The sequence below is a fragment of the Heterocephalus glaber genome, unplaced genomic scaffold (assembly GCF_053883595.1).
Source record: "Heterocephalus glaber isolate CG9 unplaced genomic scaffold, H.glaber_assembly_v1.0 deba00001481, whole genome shotgun sequence".
Taxonomy (NCBI): Eukaryota; Metazoa; Chordata; class Mammalia; order Rodentia; family Bathyergidae; genus Heterocephalus; species Heterocephalus glaber.
In genome coordinates this window covers 17308518-17329178 of record NW_028258317.1, presented here as the reverse complement: position 1 = coordinate 17329178, position 20661 = coordinate 17308518, and the positions used below count along the sequence as shown (strand labels likewise).

At 41.4% G+C, this 20661-nt stretch overlaps 1 protein-coding gene across 11 annotated transcripts in view; it reads left to right on the top strand.

The window, feature by feature from the left end:
- The window catches only part of Unc13b (unc-13 homolog B), a 202965-nt gene that overhangs the window by 108366 nt on the left and 73938 nt on the right, over positions 1-20661 (top strand). For 8 of the 11 annotated variants that reach the window (XM_087184287.1, XM_013068946.3, XM_087184288.1 and 5 more), the window contains 2 exons: positions 660-971; positions 3924-4014. In XM_087184287.1, the coding sequence (XP_087040413.1) occupies positions 660-971; positions 3924-4014 (403 nt within the window). Of the gene's footprint in view, positions 1-659; positions 972-3923; positions 4015-20661 lie in introns of those variants that run through there. The other 3 variants (XM_087184282.1, XM_087184281.1, XM_087184280.1) reach the window with 1 other exon arrangement.

Sequence of the window (20661 nt, the reverse complement as noted above, 5' to 3'; positions counted from 1 at the left end):
TGCTACTTTGATCTCTGGCTCAAACATGCCCAACGGGATTAGGATTGGTCAGAAGCTGAAAGAGAAGAAGGGAGGGAGGGAGGGAGAGAGAGAGAATAGTGACTTGGTACCTATTCTACTGATATATATAGCTTCCATTACTTCCTCCTTCACATGACTGAGAGACACATGAAGGAATATGTCCACTCTCCTTCGCTTGGGCTGAGGCATACAAATTTACAATTGTAGAGCAATAAATGAAGACCTCAGTTTATTAGTTAATAGCAAAGGGAATTGGGATTCATTTACTCCATTTTACTACGTGGAAATTAGAAAACATCATAGCCACTGGATAAGGTTCTTTAGAAGACTGAATAGGGAATTTTAGGAATAAGCAATAGGCCATTTTAAACCTACTCACAAGTAGCTCATTATGATATTCTTCAAAGTCACGTGCAAAGCTGAGGTTAAGTGCGATTAGAGAATCTAGCATGTTGTGTTTTCCTATTGTGTTTCTGCTAAATAATTTTTCTAGTTTGTGAAGTTTGGTCCTCTTTTTCCTAGGAACCTCTTGTTTATGACTATTGTCCTGATGTAGTAATTGTAGTAATTTATCCATGCTTGTGCCCTGGTCCCTGGTTTTTATTGTTTACTCATCTGCTTTTCTCTCATTCTCATAGCCCCACCAGCAGTAGTAGGTATGGCTCCTCCTGTAATGTGAGTCAAGGAAGCTCTCAGTTGAGTGAACTAGACCAGTATCATGAGCAAGATGATGACCGTCGTGAGCGGGACTCAATTCATTCCTGCCACAGCTCTGGCAGCCTCTCCAGAGATGACCAGGCCAGTTTTGGAGAACAAGAGAAAGCCTTGGAGATGAGAGGTGAAGCAAAGAAGAGGAGAGCATGTGAACCCAAGGAGACGACAGATGTCACAACCCATCCTCCCCCAGATCTGGTGCTACACAAGGACCATGTCGTAGGCCCCCAGGAGAGGTAGGTGATGGCTGCCTCACATGCTTCCTCAGTACCTCCTCTGTAGTATTACTGAATATAAGTGCTTTTCATTTGTTTCCCTGAAGCTGGATATGGTGGGGGCAAGACAACCACACTCACCTCTTCAATGCTCCTTTTGAATTCTGGTATAATTCCCAAGATATTTTGGGGATCTCTGAAGAACACTTGGGTTCTTTGTAGTTAATGAGCTGCAGTATGCCAGAATCCCTTGAATTTGCAGTTCTTTTGGGGGGGGGGCGGTACCAGGGATCGAACTAGGGATGAAGTTCTTTTTTTTAAAAATCAATTTTATTTTATCCCATTCCTCCTCTCAAGCTCCCTCACCTTTTTTTAGACAGGGTCTCACTATGTAGTTCTGCAGGCCAGCCTTGAATTCACTACAGTATATAGCCCAGGCTGGCCTCAGACTCTCAGCAGTCCTCCTATAGGTGTGTGCTGCATGCTCGGTTCAAATCTGCAGTGCTTGACCCTACACATGGCAGTGTCTTGAGTGTGAAATGACCTGAGCCCTGTAGGGAATGCTTTTGTCCCTTTGGCTGGCTTCCTACCCTATCAGTGTTTTAACTTCTGTTGTACCCTGGCTGAGAAAAATCAGAACAGAGTTAAGGAATTGATCTAGAGGACAGATTTAACCTACTCTTCCCTCCCTCCAGGATCTAGTGTTTTGTTTAGCAGTTTCTATCCATAAGAAGACAAATTTAAAGCTTATTCTTCTAGCAACCTTATAATGAAGTTCAGTACAGAGCTTGAGCATTGTCACTATTATTAAGCTAATTTGGTGAGAGTAGCAGAGAGGTTGATGCACAGCAGGTCCCTCAGTCTTTGCACTAACATTTTGGGGGAGATAATTCTTATGGCGACCTTGCATATGCATTATAGGGTGTTTAGTAGCATCCATGGTCTCTGCACTTGATGCCAGTAGCAACTCTCAGAACTCTTTCCACCTGGACATGATGGTGCATGCCTGTATCATACCACCTGGGAGGCTAAGGCAGGAGGATCATGAGTTTGAGGGCAGCCTGGGTTACCCAGAGAGTTCAAAGCCATCCTGAGCCACATTGTGAGACCTTGTCTCAAAAAACAAACAAGAAATGGAAAAAAAAAAGACTATCTTCAGACATTGTCAGATTTTCTTTAGAGGTAAATTTGCCTCAGTTGAAAATCACTGGAGAAAAATGATAAGGACAGGATATGACTTATATTCTCAAATCTCAGGGTCTGATAGATAATAAGGCCTCTTGAAAGATAGTGAATGCCAATTAAGTTAGGGAATGGTTGGTGCTTTTCTTCCTCCACTGGATTAGTGGATAAGTCACATACCTTTTTTATTTTTTTTCATTTAGTTTATTGGTACATTTTAGGTATACAATACAGTTACATTCATCATTGGGATCTTGTACCTTTACATGATGCATCTTGGTTCTTATTTTTTCCCCATTCCCCTGCCCTCCCTTCACCCCCTCCACCCTTCCCTATTTACAAAGACTTTGTTTCCATGTTTTCCCTTTTCTCATATTTTTTCTTTTCCCTTCTTTCCTTTCCCCTTCCCCTTCCACTTCCCCTATTCCTTTAGACATTTTCTTCCCATTTCACAATATCAATTATACATTTTGATTCTTATTTACACTTTTAGTTTTTCACACCAGAGAAACTATTTGGTATTTACATATGTGTCCTATTTATTTCACTTAAGAGTATGGCCTCAATGTACATCCACTTAGCTATAAATGTCTCTAGTTTCTCATTCTTTATGGCTGAGTTGTACTCCATTTTATTAAAAAAAAAAAAACAAAACCAAAGCCACATCTTCTTTATCCAGTCTCCAGTTGATGGGCATTTGGGCTGTTTCCAAGTTTTAGCTATTACAAACTGAGTCACATACCTTTTTGAAGAAATAAACTTTTGCTCTTCTCCTTTTCTGTTCTTGGTCTTTAGTCATCTCTGGGGCATATTAACAGGCAGAATATGCAGGAGAGCTGTCCTGGACCAGCCCCTCACTGGTCTGATGATCCACTGACAGGCTGACTTGCTGTGGGCCTTGGATAGTGATTACTGTTAGGGCTGAGCTCATGGTAGAGAAGTAAGAAGTTCCCAGAATGAATATTTACCCTTCTTTACTTTCAGATTCTAGCTATGCATGTGAAGCCCAGTTCTCCTCTGGCCAGAAGTGCCTACTAATGTTTTTAAAACAGTTGAGCCATTTAGTAGATAAGTATCAGAGCCTACCATTTATTTCACATGTTTAGGTGGTCTGCTACTGTGGCTGTTTGCTCCGAAGGGAGGAAGGAGAAGCATTATTGCTAAGAATTAAGCACTATTCCGATTAAGAACCTGGATGATAATTTAATCTAATATAAGATAGTGTCTCTGCCTCAAAGGTACTTGTTGTATTTATTATTCATTTTACTGAGGGGACAAGATCAAGGCAGGAAGGCACTTTCTATGTAGTCTAGGAATTGGTAAGTCTTCCAAAATACTTAGTGGAGCAGGAAGGGTTTGCAGGAGCAAAGATCTGCCCTAAGGAAGCTATGTAAAACCCCCATGGTTACTGGTCTTGGGAGGTGAGTGAGAAAGGTTGAAAGGTTTCTACAGCCAGCTCTGTGGTTTCTGTGCTTGTCATTGACTCAATATTCTTGCCATATTTTCTAGTTTCATGATCCCAGACTGTTCCAGTGAGCTGCTTCATTGGGCAAATGCAGGAGAAGGAAGAATAGGAACAGATGAAAAGCTAAAAGGAGCTGTCATTTTAGAGAGGAATTGTTTGCACATTAAGTATTCAGGACTATGCTGTTTTAGTGGCCTGAATCACTAAACAAGTGTAGGGATGAGTAAAAACCATTTCATTTTAGATATTTGGCAATCTTACCTTGAGAGCACTGTTACCTTGTGGCCTGGACTATTTTTAAGAAACATTCTTTCCTTTGTTACAAGTCTTCCTGAGGAGAATGCATCTTCGCCATTTACTCATGCCAGAGCACACTGGATCCGAGCAGTTACCAAGGTTCGACTCCAGCTGCAGGAGGTAGGAAATCTATTCCAGTAATGGTTGGGACAATTTTTCTTTTGAAGTTGGGAGCCATATGGTGCTTGAGAAACAGTCAGTGATTAGTCATCTTCTTACTTGTGCTTCTGGGAGTGCACAGCAATTAAGCCAGAGCCTTAAGAGATGGAAGTGGCCTTGGTTATTTGTATGCTGATTAATGGAAATCAAATAGACCTAGTGAGCTGAGAGTCTGAGGTACAGTTGTGTGTTTATTTATGTAAATCTCTTTGAAACCATTTAAGTGTGAGTTTAGGTAGAGGGCTATATCAAGACCTCTTAGACCAATTGTTGTCTCCCTTAGCCAGACAGTTCAAGTACTACAGAGTGATACATATCCGGCCAGAAATAGGGTACACAGATTTTTCTAGGATTCCCTAATTTAAGCATCAAAGCATCACACATTAAGATCTGAAAAAATGCAAAGAAAAATAAAAAGGTAAACATAAAAGATATTTTTCATTTTGAGTGTTATGAACTTGACATGTCCTTATATGTGTATCAATAAGACAGGCATCCTTAGGCAGAAGGGATGTTTTTGAATGATGACATGTGGTTGTCAGTAATATAAAATTTGGAAAATATTAAAAATGCAGACATGCTCATATGTGTAAATATACCCCCCCCTTTTTTGTTTTTTTTTGTTTTTTTGGTACTGGGGATCAAACTCAGGACCTTGCACTTGCAAGACAGGCGGCAGAACCACTGAGCTAAATCCCCGGGCCTGTTTTTTTAAAACACACCCTTTTAAAAATAATTTCAAATATAAGGAAAAGTTGGTACTGCATCCTCTACTCCAGTGGTTTAAACTTCACCTTTGCTTTATTGCCCTTCCTCCTTTACAATCAGTCTTTTTTGAACCACTTGAGACAAAGTGGAATACATGGTATTCTGTCACTTCCCAATACTTTTGTTTGTGTTTCCCTAAAAAATAAGGCTGTTCTCCTAAATAATCACAATTGAACCATCCAAATCAGGAAAACAACAGTGAAAACACTACCATCATCAGGACCCAAGACAAATTTGACCAATGATTCCAACAATGTCTCTTTTTCCTTTCTGATGCAGAACCTGGTCCAAAATGACATGTTGCATTTAGTAGGTACAGCTCTTTAATCTCCTTTAGTCTGGAATAATTCCTCAACAGTTTTCCATCCTCAGCAGTTTTAAATGGTATAAGCCTTTTCATTTTGTAGTGTGTTCTTCAAATTTGGACTATTCAGTATTTCTTTAGGTTTACACTCAGGCTGTGCTTTCTTGGTAAGAATTACACAGAAACCATACTGTGCTTCTTTCATTGCATTGCATGATGTCAACCTGTTCTGCCGTTTATAATCTTAGCCTTAATCATTTGGTTAAGTTTGTACAGGTTTCACCACTGTCAAGCACACATTTTCCCTTGTAATTAGCAAATGCTTTGTAGTGAGAACATGTGATACTGTCGATATCTTGTTCTTCATCAAATCTGCGTTAGGTATCCATTGATACCTCTAATGGTGGTTGCCAAATGGTAACTGTAAGACCGAGGGCCTTACCAAATGTTCCGAGGAGCTGACTGCAGTGAGGATCACCCAGGAGGAAACACACTGGACAGATTGAGATAGTAAAAAAACAGACCTTTATTAGTCTGGCCAGACGGCACCCTCCAAGCAAACAAGCTTAGAGAGGTCCCAAGCTCAGGGAGTTGGATGGTTTTATAGGGGCTGCAGGGGAGCTTAGCAAGCAGAACTACAGAAGCAGAATTTTTGCAGTTAGGAGACAGTTAGGGGAGTTTGCAGATGTTCTTTACTTATCTAACAGGATGTTCTTTACACAGAAACAATGGTACATTCCAGGGTGTCTTAACAGATAAACAAGTACATTCCAGGAACTCTGTGTCCTTTAGTGAACCTGAAACCCACAGGGACAAGATGGAGGGCCTGTAACAAGATGTTGTTACTTGTGCTAAGTCTCACCTGCGTCTTACATCCCCCACTGATTTATCTAGGCAAGTAATCTTACGCACTGCTTTCTTCATCAAGAGGTACTGGATAGTACCTAGCCTGTTGATTTAGAACCATTAGGCGAACAGATCCTACCCGGGCCCTTACATAGGCCATAAGTTTATTAATAATGCATAGGCCAAAAGTCAAAGCTAGTAGCAAGATTAACAGAGGTCCAGTAAGGGCAGAAATAAGGGTAGTCAACCAGGGAGACCAGTTAAACAAAGACTTATACCACCCAGAATTTTCTTCTAATTTGTCATATTTTTCTTGCAAATGTTTGTTTACTGTAGCCAGGGTGTCTTGAATAACTCCTGATTTATTGGCATAATAACAGCACTTTTCTCCTAAGGCTGCACACAGTCCGCCTTCTTTCATGAACAGGAGGTCGAGACCTCGGCAGTTCTGGAGGACCATTTCTGCCAAGGAGTCCACTTGTTTTTCTAGATGGGATACTGAGTTAGTGATCAAGCCCAAGTCTATCTTCACTTGTTGAGTTAGGGCCTTAAAGTTAGCGTCCTGCACCGCCAATGCTGCTGCTCCTAGAGCTGCAGATCCTGCAATTCCTCCTATAGCCAGTACTGGGATGAGGGCAGGATGATGCTTTATTCTTATAGGGTGGACTTTCCTGGTCAAATATTCCCATCCTTGTTCTCCACCATATATAAATACTTGGGGCAAGATCTGGAGCAGCACACAAACCTCGGGCTCCCTTTGTAGGACAGCAACAGAGAGGCAAGGGGTTATACCTCCTGTGCATGCCCACCATGAGTTGTCTTCTGCCCTTAGGTACTTATCAGGTTCTGCAGAAGTGGTTTGGTAAAAGCAAGCACTATCTAAGTAGGATGAGGTGACCTTAGGGTTTTTAACACATGACCCTCTTCCTTGTATATCCCCTATTGACAACCTCGTCTGTTTCCAATCACACCCATCTTGGCTGGTTTCAGTGTAAGTTCCATTGATTGCTATTCCTATATAATATGGGGGCTTTGGGTTTAGACGCATCCAACATTCATTAGTAACATTATTGTTTGATCCATTTAACACCATAAACATAGCATCCAGCATTTTTAAGTATGGTTGGATTGGCGACTCTGGGCCAGTTACAGGCACCTTGTTGGGTAGAGTGTTACCCGGGCGGCCGGCGGAGTGAGTGTGTGTTTTCTTTTTTGGCGGCAAGGAAGTGGAATTTTCTCGTCGCCTGTGGGGTTGGCCACTGTCTTTTTGGGGGCTCAATATTTTATAAATGTTGCCTGCCGGTTTGGGTGGAACTAATACTGGGCTACGCTGGATAATGAGGTCAGTCATAGGGTCTTTCCCAGTGACATACAGCGCTAGCGTCCATGCCTTTCCCTTTTCCCAATCTTTGTAGGGATTCTGCCATTGTTTTAGTCTAAATTCTACAGGCTCACATTTTCCAGGGTCTTGGAGTCAAACCTGCGAATGAAAACCAAATCTCCCGGCTTATAAGTCAAGGGTTGTAGAGGTTTCTTGTTGGGGTCAGGCATGGTCTCCCTCAATCTATCATGTAATTCTGACTGAAGCTGATGGAAAGCCTTTAAAGACTTAAGGAGTTGGAGGTGGGAAAGCTTTTCCCCCAACTCCAAATCTATCATGGGGACGATTGGGGGAGATCACCCATAAACGATCTGGAAGGGTGACAGATTAAGGGGCGGCTTAGGAGTGCACCTAGTGCGGAGAAGAGCAAAGGGAAGAAGCTCTACCCAACCTAGTTCAGTCTCCAGGCATAATTTAGTTAGGACCTCCTTTAAAGTTTGATTCGCTCTCTCTACTTGCCCTGAACTCTGAGGCCTATAGGCACAATGTAAATTCCATTTTATCCCTAGAACTTTACCAATCAATTTAGATATTTTAGCCATGAAGGCTGGGCCATTGTTGGACCCCAGGGCTAGGGGCAAGCCAAAACGAGGAAGTATTTCTGTCAAGAGCTTTTTGACGGTTACTTCAGCTGTCTCTCTCTTAGTGGGGTATGCTTCTATCCATCCTGAAAAGGTATCCACAAAAACTAGTAAATATTTATACCCATACATGCCAGGCTTCATTTCAGTAAAGTCCAATTCCCAATGTTCTCCTGGAGTTAATCCTCTGTGTCGGACCCCAGGGGGTCTGGCCACCGATTTGCATTTACCTTGAGGCAGGTGGGGCATCGTCTCACCATGTCTTGGGCCTTTTGGGCCAATCCCTCGCTGACGAAATGGGGTCATAGGGCAGCCATCATCCTTTTCTCGCCGAGGTGGGTGGACTCATGTAATTCGCGTAGCAGTGTGTCTGCTACAGCGGCTGGGAGCACCACCTTTCCATCATTAGTCGTCCACCACCCATGTTTACCTTGGGTCCAGTGTTTCCTGTCCATTTCTGTTACTTCTTTATCTGTGTATTCAGGTTTTTCTGGGAGTACCAGTGTGGGAAGCAGAACCATTTGCTTCCCCACTGATTTATGGGCAGCTTGTTTTGCTGCCTGATCAGCAGCATTATTACCAATCACCTCGGGGCTAGACCCCTTTTGATGCCCATGGCAATGGATGATGGCAACCTCTCGGGGCAACCAGATGGCTTGTAGCAATGCCAATATCTCAGTCTTGTTTTTAATTTCCTTTCCTTCGGAGGTCAGCAGCCCTCGGTTCTGATAAATCTCCCCGTGCACATGGGTGGTGGCAAAAGCGTAACGGCTGTCAGTGAAAATATTTATCCTTTTGCCTTTCTCCAGTTCCAGAGCCTTAGTCAAAGCAATCAGCTCAGCCCTCTGTGCCGATGTCCCTTGGGGTAGCCCCTTTTTCCATTCCACCTGCTGGTCCTGCTTGACCACTGCCGCCCCGACATACCGCACTCCGTCACGCACAAAGCTGCACCCATCAGTGTAGAACGTTGCCTCTGCACGGGGGAGGGCCTGGTCCGTTAAATCCAGATGCCCTCCCCTCAAGTTTTCTAGAGTCTCGAGGCAATCATGGATGGGGATCTGTTCGTCAGATTCTGGGAGTAGAGTAGCCGGGTTAAGGCTAGCAATGGTGGCAAACTTAATGGGTGGCTGTTCTAACAAGAGTCCTTGGTATTGCAACAGTCTGGCATTTGACAGCCACTTGCTAGGCAAGCTATTCAACAAGGGCTCAATGGCATGGGGAGTGATCAAAGTCAAATCCTGGCCAAATGTCAGTTTGTCAGCCTCTCGGGTTAGAGCAGCTGCTGCTGCTACTGTCCTCACACAGGTAGGCCACCCTCGGGCCACTGGGTCTAGCTTTTTCGAGAGGTATGCCACTGGCCTCTTCCACGGTCCCAAAAGCTGAGTAATCACTCCCTTGGCTACCCCATTTTTCTCCGCTACATACAGAGTGAAGGGCTTGTTTAAGCCTGGCAGTGCCAGGGCTGGTGCTGATGCAAGCGCAGTCTTAAGCAATTGAAATGCCTGCTGGCAAGCCTCAGTCCATCTGAGGGGCATATTTCCCCCCACAGTGGCTTCGTGCAGCGGTTCGGCAATCTCAGCGAAGCCAGAGATCCAAATTCTGCAATATCCAACTGCCCCTAAGAATTCACACACTGTTTCTTTGAGCTCGGCTCCAGAATCTGGAGAATTGCTGATACCCTGGATTCTGCCAGCCTCCTCTTTCCTTTCTCAAGAATATAGCCCAAGTAGGTTACCTTGGTCTGGCAGAGCTGAGCTTTCTTCCAGGACACCTGATATCCCAGGTCTTGGAGGGCTTCCAGGAGGCCCTCAGTGGCCGCAAGACACTCTTTCTTGGTTGAAGTTGCCACCAGGAGGTCGTCTACATACTGAAGAATAGTTGCTTGGGGAAAAACTCTCCTTACCTCTCGTAAATATTTGCTGGGAGCTTTCCCAAACAGAGTGGGGGAGTTCTTGAATCCCTGTGGCAACCGGGTCCATGTCAGCTGTCCGGTAGTCCTGGTGTCTGGGTCAGTCCATTCGAAGACAAAGAGGGGCTGGGTCACAGGTGCTAAGGGTAGGCTGAAAAATGCATCTTTGAGGTCTAATACTGAGTACCACACATGAGCAGGAGGGATGAGACTCAACAGAGTATAGAGGTTTGGTACCATTGGGTGGATGGTCTCCATCCAGCCATTTACCTCCCACAAATCGTGTACCAGTCTGAAGTCTGAGGTGCCAGGCTTCCTCACAGGAAGCAGGGGTATATTCCAGGCTGATTGGCAAGGGACCAAGATACCAGCTTCCTGGAGTCAGTGGATGTGCTTAGAGATCCCCACCTTGGCCTCCAGCTGGAGGGGGTATTGTTGCACACAGACAGGGGTAGCAGAGGCCAACAATTGGACCACCACTGGGGCATGGTGTTTGGCCAGCCCAGGTGGATTGGCTTCAGCCCATACCCTGGGAAACTTTTTCTGAAGGTAGTCCCGTTTTTGTTTGGGGGGCTCTGCGCCCTCCTTTAGCAATCTAAATTCATCTTCTAGGGGAACCGTTACCATAATGGCAAAGGGTGGCTTGAGTTCAAAAGTCCCTCCTTCAGGCTCAAAGGAAATAACTGCCCCCAACTTTCGTAGCAAGTCTCTTCCCAGCAGTGGGTACAGGCACTCAGGGATAACTAGGAAGGAATGGGTGACAGTGCCTTTGCCTAGATTTACGGTTCATCTAGTGGTCCAAGGGTAGGAGGCCAACTTCCCTGTGGCTCCAGTAATGGAGGTTTTTAAGGAAGTGAGGGGTCCAAGGGGGGGGGGTCTTCAGGACAGAGTGGGCTGCACCAGTGTCCACAAGGAACTGGACATCTGTTTCCCCTATTTCCAAAGTCAACATAGGCTCACTAGGGTTAAGCGGCCATGAGCCTTGGCCCCATCAATCTTCTTCATCTACTAAGATGATTCCACCTTTTTCCTTTTGGGCCTCCTTCTCTCTTTTTCTTTTTAGCTTTTCACAATCCCTTTTAAAATGGCCCTTTTCTTTGCAATAGGCACACTGATCTTTCTCTAATAAGGGTCAGATCTTTCCCTTGTTCCCTCCTTTGTTTTCAGGTCTTTCTTTCTGGACAAATCCTCCATCGGCCAAGGCGGCTATGGTCACTTTTCCCAGTCTTTTGGCCATTCTCTCTTCCGGGGGATCTCTGTTGTTAAATGCCTTCATGGCTACACTCATCAACTTTTCTCTATTCTCTCCCTCAAATCCTTCTAGCCTTTGCAGCTTCTTTCTAACATCTGGGGCCGACTGGCTAACAAATGCCAAATTTATTGCCTGCCTATTTGCAGGGGTGTCTGGATCGATTGGAGTATACGTACGGTATGCCTCCAACAGATGCTCCAAAAAGGCAGAAGGGGATTCCTCTGATCCTTGAAGGACCTCGCTTACCTTGCTCAAATTGGTAGGCTTCCGAGCAGCTCCCCTCAGGCCGGCCAGGAGATGCTGATGATAGTTCTGGAGAGCCTCTCTCCCACCCGAGGAATTAACTTGCCAGCGGGGTTGGGTGGATGGGAGTTGTGCCTCAATACGGGCCCGCTGCTGCTCATCTAGGGGCCCTCTGTTCCACCTAGTACCGACCTTACTGCTTGTCCCCAGATTCTTACCCTCTCCTCTGAGGTAAAAAGGGCCTGGAGGAGTTGTTGGCAATCATCCCGAGTAGGATCATGGGTATGAAAGATAGACTCCAGGAGAGAGATTAGAGCTTGGGGTTTCTCTGAAAAAGGAGGATTCTGGTGTTTCCAATTGTATAAGTCACTGGTGGTAAAAGGGATATAAACATAGTGACCTTGTTCAGTCTCCCAAAGGGGCAAGAGAGGGGCTGAACTAGTTTCCCCCATGGGGACCTCGCTAGGTCCATACACAGCCCCAGCTCACGTGTGTGGGGGAGAAGTCACTGAGTCTGGGGACTGGGGCCCCTCAGGGAGAGGAGGATAGAGAGGGGTAGGGGCCGAAGGTTGAACAGACAGAGGAAGGAAAGGATTTTGGGGTCTAGAGTGGGATCTATCTGAGGAGGTCAAGGATTCCACATAGAGCGGAGGCCCTCCCAAGGGGTCTAGGGGGTCAGGTTCCTGTGAGAGTACCAGCTTGAGAGGCCAGGTCTTAAGTCCCTGGGGTCCTTTTGGGGCAGTGACTAAAATGCGAGTGTCTGTTCGAAGAGAACAGCACTGCAGCCAAGCCGGGGGTTCCTCACAAGCCTGAACCCAGATGTCTATGTAGGGGAATTGGTCTGGGTGGCCAGGGCGACCAGTGACTTTGCCCCACACCTTCTGGCAAATACTGGGGTCAAAAGTCCATTTGGCTGGCCATCCCACCCCGAAAGCTGGCCATCCAGTTGGCACAGGGAGTGGAGTTTTACATGAGAAAATTTCACCCGTATTCATCTTCTTGTTCTGGAGAGAAAGCCAATTTAAAATTAGTAAGAAAACAGTCAAGCGGAATGGACCCGGTAGAGCAGGATCCTCCCATCACTCTGCTCCTGATGAGGACTGAAAGGAATGTAAAATGAGACACACAACAGACACAACACTAACACATAAAAGATGAGACAAACGGGTGCCACAACAAAATGAAACTAAATCTTCCCTTGTTCCTCCTCAGGAACCTCAGGGTCAGGGGAGGCTTCCTGGCTTGTCAGCCACCTCACTCCTGACTTAACAAATGGTTGCAACTGGCTAAAACTTACCTCTGGAGGTTTTCTGAGGTCTGTGTCCGAGAGTCTCCTGCTGGATCCTGCCACAGAGTCTCGGCCGAATCAGGGGTTCCTACCCGGGGATCTCGCTGGGGCCTCCAAAATGTAAGACCGAGGGCCTTACCAAATGCTCTGAGGAGCTGACTTCAGAGAGGATCACCAGGGAGTAAACACACCAGACAGATTGAGATAGTGGAAAAACAGACCTTTATTAGTCTGGCCAGACAGCACCCTCCAAGCAAACAAATTTAGAGAGGCCCCGAGCTCAGGGGGTTGGAAGGTTTTATAGAGGCTGCAGGGGAGCTTAGCAAGCAGAACTACAGAAGCAGAATTTTTGCAGTTAGGGGAGTTTGCAGATAGATGTTCTTTACTTATCTAACAGGATGTTCTTTACACAGAAACAATGGTATATTCCAGGGTGTCTTAACAGATAAACAGGTACATTCCAGGAACTCTGTGTCCTTTAGTGAACCTGAAACCCACAGGGACAAGATGGAGGGCCTGTAACAAGATGGTGTTACTTGTGCTAAGTCTCACCTGGGTCTTACAGTAACTTCATATCTTTTCTGCATTAATTAGTTGGTGTTCTATAAGGAGATTTCTCTTTTCTCCTGTGGTAGCGTGGGCTTATGGATTCCTACATGATTATTACATGAGTTGTAATCCATTACTATCATTTATTTTGATGTTCAAATTGTTCTAGCCTCACCTCATATAAGCATCCTTATTTTGATCTTTCAGGTAGAAGATAGTATTTTAATAATTATTGAAAAGGTGATTGCTTTGGAAAAAAGCCTTTTCTTTCTCTCTCTCTTTTTTTTTTTGCTACTGGGAATTGAATTTAGGGCCTTCACATTGAGCTACATTCCCATTTTTTTTTTTTAATGTTGATACAGGGTCACACTAAGTCACTAAATTAATTGCCCAGGCTAGGCTCAGATTTCCTGTCTTTCTGCCTCAGCCTCCCATTGTGCTGGGATTACAGGCCTGTGCTGCCATTCCCAGCTGGAGAAAGCATTTTGAACACAAATGTTTGAAAATGCTTCCATTTGTATAAATGTATATATGTGTTCTTTTGTTATCTGAAACAATGAAGATTACCAATAAAAACTTACAACTGCATGCTCTAAAGTCTTGTAGAGTATTAAAAAATCTAATGATAAATTTCAGTGAGGTTTTGAACTTATTTGTTAAAAATAACAAAAATATTTCTGACTTTTGTAAACAGTTGACTGATGTCAGGGAAGATAATTTATTAGCCAAATTTCAAAAAATCTTTGAAAAACTGGCATGTAGGAACCAATTACATTCTTTTTCATTTGATTGATGTATCAGTATCCTACTCAGCTGTGAGAGCCATGAAAACCAAGAGTTAAAATAACTGAATGTGAAACCAAACCTTCAAGTCATTCTATAATTAAATATTAAACAAGATTTTAAAAATAATGCATATTATATCACACTGTTTTTACTAAAAAATTATTGCTGCTAGTATTTTAGTGACAGCAAAAAACATTACCATTAGTAAATATTTTTAAGTTAAATATTTCCGTTATACTTTTCCCATTTTAGCTTTCTAAAGTGGCATATTATTACAGTTATACCTGAATGTAATTTTTAAATGAATAAGTCTATATTTATTGGTTTTATATTTATTGATTCTGTTGATCTAGACTAAAATGAGGTAAATGAATATATTAGATGAACATATAGAATCACTGTTCTGCTACTAATTTTTTATTTCTAATTTTTCATAACTAAGAATTTTAAAATTCTTATTATAAAGGAAAGTAGAATCATCTCCAAGTCAAAGAAAATCTCTAAATGAGAAAAATAAGAATATATTAGAGCAGACACAATTTAAGTTATGACTTTTTAGGAGATAATTCAGTCTCTCCAAAAGAAAAAAAAGCTCAGTGCAATTGCTAAAGCTTGAAATCATCAAAGAACAGTCATGGTTAAGAGTAAATAAGAACAGCTGGGTGTGGTGGCACATACTTGTAATCCCAGCATTTAGGAGGCTGAGGCAGGAGGATCACTGTGAGTTCAGGGCCAGTCTGAACTACAGAGTGAGACCCTATTTCAAAAAAAAAAAAGAAAAAAGTAAATAAGAACCATTACTATTTGATTGAGTAGGAGACCAATAGTGGAGATACTCTGAATGCAGATAAAGTAACTGACAGTTGGTTATTAGCTACTAAAATAAAAGCCAGAGTTTAAAGAGGATTCTAATAGAGGCAGAAACACACCATTTACAATTAAGATGAGATTTGCCAGCAAATTGGCTGAGATGAGACAGAATGATATAAATGACAACATCAAGGATTTACCCCCCTGAGTAATCAAACTTCTGTCTATTCACCCCATTCACCCCTCTGCCCAAGATAATTATTTTTGTTAGTTTGTTTATCATTACAGAATTTCTTTATGCAGACATAAGCAAATATGAATACTGTATATATTCTAATCTCACACTGAGAATATTGTTTACTTTTTTACTTGGAGATCTTTCTTTATCAACTCTAATAATTTTTCATTTTTAATAATTGTATAATATTTCATTGTGTGAATGTACTGCAAGTATTTGGTTGCAACTATTTGTTGATAGTTATTTGGTTGTTCCAAGTCATTTGGTATAAATCATGTTAGAAATGGGAAACCTTTCACATTTATCGTTTTGCATGTGTGCAAGGATATCTTAGGGGAGTATGAATTTGTGATTTTAACACATATTGCCAAATTGGTACTCATTTGTCAGTGGCTTAAAACAGCAAATGTTTGTTTTTCCTCTCCTCTCCTCCCCTCCCCTCCCCTCCCCTCCCCTCCCCTCTCCTCTCCTCTCCTTGAGACAGGGTCTCCCTATGTAGTTCAGACTGGCCTTGAACTCACTATGTAGCCCAGACTGGCTGCCCCATGTCTTCTTGTCAAAGAGTTCCGCTTTAAGTTGTCTTCTTTCTGTAATTCAGGCTGATGGAGCAACCAGAATCTGAAACATTGCCAGTCACAATGGTAAAAGGAAAGAAAAGATAACAGATGAGAAAGAACATAGCAAATTGTGCAATGGCTTTTGAAACTTCTGCCCCGAAATTACATGTATCTTTTTTGCTCTCATTTCCCTTGCCAAAGCATATCCATAGCCTTACATAACTCCAGTGAGTATTATGACAGACCTTGAGAGAGAGCAGAATATTTGTGGATGGTTTCATGACTATCCTGATGGGTCTATACAGCCCATAGGGAGCGTACTAATTGATACTCTCGTGGAGTAATGCCACAAGGTTGCATAAAGTGATTTGTCAAGCTTGGAATTTTGCTAGTCTTTTAGGTAATAGTATCTCAGTAGTTTAAATTATTGTGTATTAGTAAAGTTGAGCATGTTTTTGCATATAAAGAGTATTAATAATTACTTTCTCTGAATGGTCTGTTGCCTGTTTTCTTTTCTTTTTTTTGGTACCAGGGATCAAACTTGGGACCTTGTGCTTGCAAGGCAGGCAGCGGAACCACTGAGCTAAATCCCTGGCCCTACTGCCTATTTTCTATCACACTGTTGGTATTTTTTTTTAATTCTTAGCTTTTTTTGGTTTTAGGGAAATTAACTCTTTGTTATATGAGCTGTCAGTTTTTCTCAGTCTATCACTGCAAGGGAATTTATTAAGTTTAATGAGCCACTCTTTAAAATAATATCTTTCTCTCGCCATTGTAAATTATCTAGTAAAGGCTATGATTTACAAAAAAGGAAATGAGAAAAAATGTACTAGTGGCTTCACATTGCCTTCATTATAAAATCCTTTATGATCTAGCTCAGTGCAGTTCATAATGTGATTCATGGACCAACTCAGCCCAAGAACAGTTTGTTCCTAGTCTTTGACGAAGTAAGAACTGAAACTGAAACTGAGCATTTAGAGACAATTTGAATTGTCATGACATGAAGTATATCAATGACCTTGTCTCATTAAATAGGGTCTGGGCCAAAAACATATCAGATGTATCAGGAATAAAAAGCCAGATCCATAACAAATGTAGTTTGAAAAACACTGATGTAGATCCTACTTGCATTTCTAGCCCAGCCCTAAACTCTCTTTGCTACCCTGTTTAGTCAACACTTCCAACAAAAAATTTTTGGAAATTCTCAAAGACTGCTGCATTTGTTCCTTCCCATGCCTAGAATATGCTTTCTCTCTTTTTTTTTTTGGTACCAGGGATCGAACTCAGATCCTTGCACTTGCGCAGCAGGCGGCGAAACCACTGAGCTAAATCCCCAGCCCCCAATATGCTTTCTCTTAATCCACCTAACTTTTCATTCCCATCTTTTAAAACCCAGGTGTCAATTTTTTTGGGGTAAAGTTCCTAGGCTCTGTGAACACTTTTTCTAGATTGGCATTTACCATGCTATAATGGAGTTACTGGTTTACTGGTATTATTTTCCTTTTCTTTATACTTTTATAAGTTCTTTCAGTGTCAGGGCTATTATTTTTTAAACTTTTTTTTTTATTAATACATGTTTGCACTACATAATGAATACATTCAGACTGAACAGTTGGTACATATATATATCACATCATATATGTATATGTGTATATATATATTTTTAAATTTAATTTAATTTTTTTATTTTATTTTTTTTTGCTGTCAATCTAAACCCCAGTATAGAACCTGGCAAAAAGTGTTTAGCTTAACTTTTGTGGATGCTTTACTAGTGAGAAATGCCCATCACCCTTTCTATAGAAGTCTCTATGTGTTTCTTTAACTTCTAATTAAATCTGTTTTTTGCCAGGAATTTAGCTCAGTGGTTCCGCCACCTCCCTTGCAAGCGCAAGATCCCGAGTTCAATCCCCAGTACCAAAAAAAAAAAATCTATTTTTAACTTTTCCAAAGGAGACACAAATAAAGTCAATAACAGCAAAATATCAACTTTTTTTTGGAATATCCTTTTATTGGTACATTTTAAAATATGAACTATTAACATTAGCAAGGTTTTCTTATACAATTTGTATGTGTGTGAGCATAAATTTGCCAAATTTGGATCATAATATGACTGGAATTTATTTTCTCACTTAGTTTTTGTGAGCTCTATTCTGTTTTATTAAATATTTTTTGAACACAATATTTTGATTATTAATAAATTAATGATATTCCATCATATAAATGTTCCACAATTCTTCTTGTTTACTATGTTATGATGAACATTATCATATGCAAATCCATCTTCATTTATGATTTTTTAAAACTGAGTTTTCTTTTTTATTTTATTCATTAAGTTTATTGGTACATTGTAGATATACATAATGATAACATTTCATCATAGGGAATTTGTACCTGTATGATATATTTTAATTCCTTTTTTTCTCCCATTCTGCTATCCTCCCTTCAATCCTTCTTCCCTTCCTTATTTACAAAAGCTTTATTTCTATTTTTTCATGTTTTTGTTTTGTTTTCTTTTCTCTTCCTTCCTCTTCCCCTCCCCCTCACTAATTCCCCTTTCCATTTGAGTATTTTCTTCCTAATTCACAACATCTATTACATATTTTGGTCCTTATTTACATTTTCAGTTTCTCACACCAGAGAGACAATGGAATATTTACACGTGTGTTCAGTTTATTTCACTTAAGAGTATGGTCTCAAGGTGCATCCGTTTACCTAGAAATATCTCATTTTTCCTTCTTTATGGCTGAATAATCCTCCTTTGTATTAAAAAAACCCTCACATCTTTATCCATTCATCAGTTGATGGGCATTTGGACTGTTTCCAAGATTTAGCTATTATGAATTGTGCTGCTATAAACATGAGTGTCATATATTGCTGTGATATGATGTTTTAAAATTCTTTTGGGAAGATAACAAAAAGGTGAATAGCTGGGTCAAATGGAACCTCTAGTTTTAGTTTTTTGAGGAATCTCCACACTGATTTCCACAGTGGTTGCACCAGTCCCACCAACAATGAAAAAGGGTTCCTTTTTCCCCATAGCCCCACTAGCATTTGTTATTGGTTGATTTCTTGATAATTGCTATTCTTTCTGGAGTGAGATGGAATCTCAGCATTGTTTTAATTTGTATCTCTGGAATGACCAGTGATGTGGAACATTTTTTCATATATTTATTTGCTGTTTGTACTTCATCTGAGAAATGTGTATTCATTTCAGATGCTCATTTTTGAATTGGGCCTTTAAATTTGGGGGGATCTGATTTTTTGAATTCTTTGTATATCCTAGATATTAGTCCTGTGTTTGAGGAACAGCTAGCAAAAAATTTTTCCTACTGTGTGGGTTGTTTCTTCACTCTGTTGATGATTTCCTTTGCTGTGCAAAAGCTTTTTAGTAAGATGAAATCCCAGTTGTTGATTCTTTGTAATATTCCCTGTGTGTTTGGGGTTTTATTCATAAAGTCTTTGCTTACACCTATGTCTTCAAGAATTCTACCTATTCTCTCTTCCAGCAGATGTAGTGTTTCTGTTTTAATATTTAGATCTTTGATCCATTTCAATTTTAGTTTAGTGCATGGTGAGAGACAGACAAAAGTAGATTCAAATAAGTTACTGAATTAAAGAGTATATTCTTTTCATTTTTGCAGTACTGGGGATTGAACCCAGGGCCTTCCATATACTAGGCAAGCATTCTACCACTAAGCTATCTCCCCAGGTCTTTTTAATTTTTTAATTTTTTTTTTTTTTTTTGATACTGGAGATCGAACATGGGACCTTACGCTTGTGAGGCAGGCGCCGGAACCACTGAGCTAAATCCCTGCCCTATTTTTTAAATTTTGAGACAGTCTCACAAAATTGCCCTGGCGGTGCCAAGTTGCACTCCTTCCATTTGAGCCTTCCAAGAAGCCTTCCAAGGAGCTGGGGTTACAGACATGCATCTTCACAACTGGCCAAAACATATGTTATTTTTAAAGACTTTTGATGAACTTCTAAATTTATATTAGTAAAACTTTCCAGTTTGTGTTTTCAGTATTTAAATATGCTGTCCCAACATTAAGTATTATAATTTTAGAAAAATATGACCAATGAGTGATATTCCATTGATTCAATTTGAATTTCTCTGATTATTAATGATTTTCATATTTCCCTAAGTCTATGTTTATTTATATTTGCTTAGCTAATATTGCATTAAATAAATAGACTGAGAACTACCATAGAAACCTGGCCATACTTATGTCATTCCTGTAAGATTGTTGGCAATTTGAAGGCAGAAACTAAATAGGGTCATGTCTATATCCTGTGGCTGAGTACCTGGCCATATGCACTTAATAACTGTTTGATAACATTGTTAATGCTGATGAGGCAGTAATGTTGGTAGTGTGGGTGGAAGTGGATATGAATCTGTACCTTATTTGGCTTAGCTGCAGAAAAATCTGGAGGAGGAGGTGAGACTTTTAGCTCTAGAAACGGAGACTGCGGTGGCAGCAGGTGGGTGGGTGTTCCAGGTGGAAGAAAGGACAGTGAGGGAGAAGGCATAGAGACAGGTCATTAGGAAGGTTTGACAGGAGCTCTTGGGCTGTTAAAGAAAGCTGAGAAAGGAGAGCCTTGGTAAGCAGAGACAAAACTCCAAATACATTAGAAGGCTTGAGTTTAAATGGAGCAGTCCCAGAAGATCCAAGATTACAGCTGGGTCAGTCTGAGAGCATTTTCTCAGGAGCTATCACAAAGACAAAGAGTGAATCAGCTCTTCCCTGCAAAGTTCTGTTCTTTCTTGTGACTCCCCCGCCCCAAAGAGACTTCCCTCTTACTGTATAACTGAAGCCCAGAAAAAGGGATCTCTTGGGGGAGAAAATGATCAGGGCAGGAGGACATGACCTCTAAGACTTTGCAGAACCAAGAAAATACTCTCCATAATCTCAAACTCCAGGATTTTCCCTGATTGTGGCTGCTGATCTTAACTTCTAGTTCCTCAACTCTTGCCCTCATGGTGACTACTAGTTTGTGATCCCTCTTTTTTATTTTTCCACAGTCTTTCAGCATTCTCACTACCTTTGTTGTTAAATGATGTTAAACATTTAAAGATCCTAGCACAGTGACACTTG